Below are 5,432 nucleotides of genomic sequence, written 5' to 3'. Positions count from 1 at the left end.
AATGAAGCATCTTACTAAATTATTGAATGGTTCACAAGTATAGATTCCATCATGTTGTGTAAAATCTTGATGTTTAGAAGATAGGCTATAAAATATAAATGAAATAAATTGAAAACAATTCCATCGGATATTGACAACAGAACTTGATTCTATAAACGCTAAATGCATATCTAGTTTTAAAATTTTAAAAGCCGACAAACCAAACTGAAACTATCTAGACCAGGAAGGAAGTGTACTTGATCATGAATAACATAGGTTAGGTAAGTAAGTGTGTCGAACATCTAAGGTATAGATATATACTTCCATTGTTAAATCTAATTATTAAGCAACCTTAAAAGAAAGAATGCAAATGAAATTTATGATAAGTGTGATTCAAACAGATAATCAAATAAAAAATCTTATAAATTAATGATCATGGCTAACTACCAAGATAATAGATCAGAGGGTACTCACATTTCTATTTAATCATACCATATCTTATACCTATTGAACAAAAGAAATACTATGGCGTGATTAGATCTGTACTCTACTTACTACAAGTCAACCAAATATCATGTTTTTAACTTGTCTTTGTGCTTGATTCCAAGATGATCAAAAGAGTCCTCATTTTTTTGCAGTGAAACAAATCTTTTGATATCTTCGTGACACTAAGTCGCTAGGAATTTGGTATCCTTTTAGCCACAATTTCCTACTTCAAGCTTACATAGACTCAAATTATGATGGTTTACAAGTGGACATGAAAATTACCTCCTGAGGATGTCAAATCCTTGGTAATAGGTTGGTGAGATGGTCATCCAAGAAACAAATGTCTATAACCCTCTCATCGAGCGAGCGAAGCTGAATACATTGTTGTAGCTATCTGTGGTTCACAAGTCCTATACATGAAGTCCCAATTATTGTCTCGTGCTTTCCGATTAAAGAAAAATCATATCTATTATGACTCTTCAAATTCTATCACCATTTCACATAATCTGATCTAGAACTTGATGACTAAAGTCATTGATATTTTGTATCATTTTATTATAGATCACCTCATTAATGAAAACATATAGCTCATTTTTTCCATCCGGCGTTGGAATTTTTGATGTCTTTACTAAGGCATTATGCCAAAACAAATTTAATGATTTTCTAGAAAAGTGCGAATGATGGTTCCAAATCTATAGCCTTTCAATGAAATTTGCAGTTTCTGATAAGCATCCAGGAGTCCGACTAATCCAAGATTATTATGCGAAAATAGATTTAATGGTTTTCTAGAAAAAGTGGGAATGATGGTTCCAAATCTATAGTTTTTCAATAAAATTTGCAGTCTCTCATATATATATATATATATATATATATATATATATATATATATATATATATATATATATATATATATATATATATATATATATATGCGTAAGTTATTCTATTCAAAATAATTATTGTGTTATTGTATGCATAACTGTGGGTCAATCAATTTTACTTATTTTAAGAAAGTGATTAATATATATTAATGAATTAAATGTAATTGAAAAATATCATCTAATTTAATTACAAGGGTATTTTAGTCAATTAATATAGATTTAATAAAGAAAAATTGCATATTTTAAGGGATCATAGATTCTATTAATTTTAAAAATCTGATTTTACGAATTATAACTAATTTAATTCGGACATTCTGACAGAATATATTTATTTATTCAATTATTTACTCAAAAAATAAAAATATTCTTCAACCATAAATAATAAAAATATTCTTCAACCATAAATAATAAAAATATTCTTGAACCTAATTCTTGATCATGAATTTAAACAATTCTTGTAGAATAATAAATTCTTGAATTATAACTAATTTAATTCGGTCATTCTGACAGAATATGTTTATTTATTCAATTATTTACTCAAAAATAAAAATATTCTTCAACCATAAATAATAAAAATATTCTTCAACCGTAAATAATAAAAATATTCTTGAACCTAATTCTTGATCATGAATTTAAACACTTCTTGTAGAATAATAAATTCTTGAATAATAAATTGAAGAATAAAAACAAAAAATACATTATTTCTTATAGAATACGGGTGAAAATTGTTAAGAATTATATTTATTGTTAAAGAATAAAAATAAAAAAACTTTCAAAATGGAAAAGAAAACATCAAAATCTAACAACGACTAATACATTCTAAATGAATAATGGGGTTCGTTTTAATTTTGTGGTCGGTTCTTCAAGCATCAACTTCTGTGATTTCAAAAGAATAGGAATTCATGATTCCATTCCAAAGAATTGGAATACGTGATTCCATTCCAATAGAATTGGAATCTCACTAATATTATCCATTGAATCATCTACATAAACATACTTGATACCTTTTCAGAATTCAACCTTGTCAAGATCCTGCACTGTCCACATAAATGATGTGTTAAATCATAAATAAATAAAAAAAAAACATAAATTGAAATATGAATCAATTCATAAAATGCAGCCAAACAAATTGGAACTACCTTATAAGCCTCGTTTTTGTCAAAGCCTGCAAACGCTTTCAAATTGAACATATTAAAATAAAACATCAAATCCATCTATTTCAATATGTCTTTCTAGGAACCCACACAATGGATAGTCTTGCACAACATTATCATAACATAATAAAATATGATAAAAAGCTTTCAATAATTAAAAAGCATTAAGTAAAGTGCAAACAATTACAGTGGTCAAAATAACTTGCTTTAGAAAACTTGCAAGCTTCTTAACCTCAGCCTTTTCTTGAACCAACTCTCCTTCCCTTTGTGTCAATTGACCTCATAAAGCTTCAACCTAATCAGAAACATAAAAAATGAACATTTTTAGCAACTTAATTCAAAGGAAAAAATATGGATTGTGATTATAAATTTATGTCATCTGAAATAAACCTACCATGGTAATTGCCTCCTCCACATCACCTTTATTTTTACCAACAGCACGCCACCACACTGGATTACTCCAACAAAAATATCATCATTCATCTTATCCAACGCATTAACGAAACCCCTTGGCGTATTATAGCAAAAAAAACATGTATGAACACAACATTCGAGAGCCTTCTACACCCTTCTTCCCCTTCGTTTTTAAGCTCTCCCAAAAAATTACCCATTTCAAATTCAACTTCCACTTCTACTGTTCATTTCAATTTTGATCTAGTAGCAGAAACACTCAAACACCCACTAAACAATACAAATTTGTGCTCAAATGGCTTTAGAACCAGAGTTATTAGTATCTCGTTTGATCGAGAGGCTCATGGAGATGCCTTTCCTTTCAGACTTCACAACTACCAGGCCGGAATCGGATTCAAGTCGCGATTCCGAACATCCAGATCACGAATCTACAAACAGTCTTCATCATCAGGGTTCGTCACTAGACAGGATCATCCTGGTCAACCCGGTGACGCAAGGAATGGTGGTGATCATAGGTGGCGCTATTACTGGTTTCGAATCCCTGATGAAAGATCTGATGAGGAAGGACGGCCAGCCACCGGCGCCTCAAACGTCGATCGACGCCATGCCGACTGTGGAGATAAATCGTACAGATGAAATAGAGAATTGAGGGGTGAGTGTGTGAAAAAGAGCAGCGTGCAACAATTTAGTGGACAATAGAAGCCAGCTCCGACCTTCCTCTATTATATGAGATTATGAACGATGGCGATGATGATATTTGGTACAAAGAATATTGTTGATGGGGATCGGTGGAAGTGGTGAGGCGTTGTTGTAAATCGAGGGGATGGTCATTGATGGAAGATTTTTATGGTGGAATAGGGTTTTTGATAATGAACGTCGTATTTAAGAATGAGAAGAAATTAGGTCAAAGTCAAAATAACTAGCATAATACAAGAAGTATTTGTAGAAGTTATTTACAAAATTACTTTATTACTCTTATTTATTTATTTAATTATTTAATTTTTATTTAATATTGATTGGTCCAGATTTATGCATACAATAACACAATAATTAGTTTAAACACCTGAATCTAGCTCTCTCTCTCTCTCTCTCTCTCTCTCTCTATATATATATATATATATATATATATATATATATATATATATATATATAGTTGGTTGTATGGTAGATTAAAGGATTCAAAAAAAAATGAAGGCGGATAAATCATTATTAGGTTTTGTACAATATTCGTGGTAGATTAAAGAATTCAAAAAAAAAATGAAGGCGGATAAATCATCACAATGATGTGATGTCAAGATGCCAGTGAGACATATCAAATTATTATTAGGTTTTGTACAATATTTGTACTATTATTATTTTCTTGGCATAATTATGATGTTCATTTTTGCTTTTTTCATTTTACTGAGTATTCTACAATATATGAATTATAATGAAGATGTAATATGATGATATAATTTACCAATGTTGTTTGTTATCTTTTTTATTCAATATAAAATTGTTTGATATAATGTAATAAGTAAAGACATACAATTACTTCTAGTGTTTCTACAATATTTGTATTGTTATTATTTTCTTGGCATAATTATTATGATAATTTTGTGCGTTGTCTATTTTACCAAGTCTTGTAGAATATGTTAATTTTAATATACGCCTAGCCCAAAACTCATATTAACTTCCAAAATTTTATCCGACAAATTTTTCGTATTAGATGTGCATCCGTCAAAAATCTGTGAATCAGAACTCCAATCTAATAAATGGTTAGTTGTCTCTGATTCTAGTCTTTCTGACCTTGTTCCTTCAATCTAGAAAAATTCCATGTCTCTTTAGTTTTCAAAACCAACCTCTAAGTTCTGCAATGGTACATGTTTACCTATGATATCCATTAATGACTTTTCATGTGTCTCTGGTTAATATCATATTTTCGATGATGTTTCATTTTTTTAAAAGTATCTTATATCTCAGATTGCTTCTTCTATCTAGGATATATCGAAATCGACTTTGCTCTCTTAAATAAATGTTTTTATCCTTATTCACTTAATCAAAAATTCCCCCAACTCTACTTTAAATAAAATTTTAAACATTTTAATAATAATTTTTTTTAGTAAATTCCAACGGTTATTTGATTTAATGGTTTTTAAATCTCATTAAAGTGATCATCTATTGCACACAAAATAAATGGAAAACCCATTTTATGTTTATCATACAGTCATTTCAACAAATCACTTCAAAATGACAAATCCATCTGGTTTGACTGAAACAATAAGAATAATGAGTAGTTTGCATTAATGCTCCCTGAAATCTTAACGTGTGTCAACATCGTTTCTTCGTCCGACCCAAATTTCTACAGTTAAATCGGTTTTAAAACCTTCATTTCTAGTTTTCTTCCCTTTGTCTTCTTCACTAAAAACCTAGAAAAATATTTCAACTTTCTTTAAAGCTTTTCACAGTCACTTATGTCACCCAAATCACGTAAGCATGGGAGATCTAACCCATTAAGTTGAGATTGGCTACATTTGGACTA

The 5,432-nt window shown here is 29.6% G+C and overlaps 1 protein-coding gene across 1 annotated transcript; it reads left to right on the top strand.

Moving 5' to 3' along the window:
* The first annotated feature begins 3,206 nt into the window (after positions 1 to 3,206).
* Positions 3,207 to 3,560, top strand: LOC145008552 (uncharacterized). The gene has a single exon (XM_078967148.1). It carries the CDS (start codon positions 3,207 to 3,209, stop codon positions 3,558 to 3,560), a length of 354 nt encoding a protein of 117 aa, XP_078823274.1.
* The last annotated feature ends 1,872 nt before the right edge of the window (positions 3,561 to 5,432 follow it).

The sequence above is a fragment of the Lactuca saligna genome, chromosome 1, assembly GCF_052625555.1.
Source record: "Lactuca saligna cultivar CGN05327 chromosome 1, ASM5262555v1, whole genome shotgun sequence".
NCBI classification, from domain to species: Eukaryota; Viridiplantae; Streptophyta; class Magnoliopsida; order Asterales; family Asteraceae; genus Lactuca; species Lactuca saligna.
This window is presented reverse-complemented; position numbering and strand designations above follow the sequence as displayed.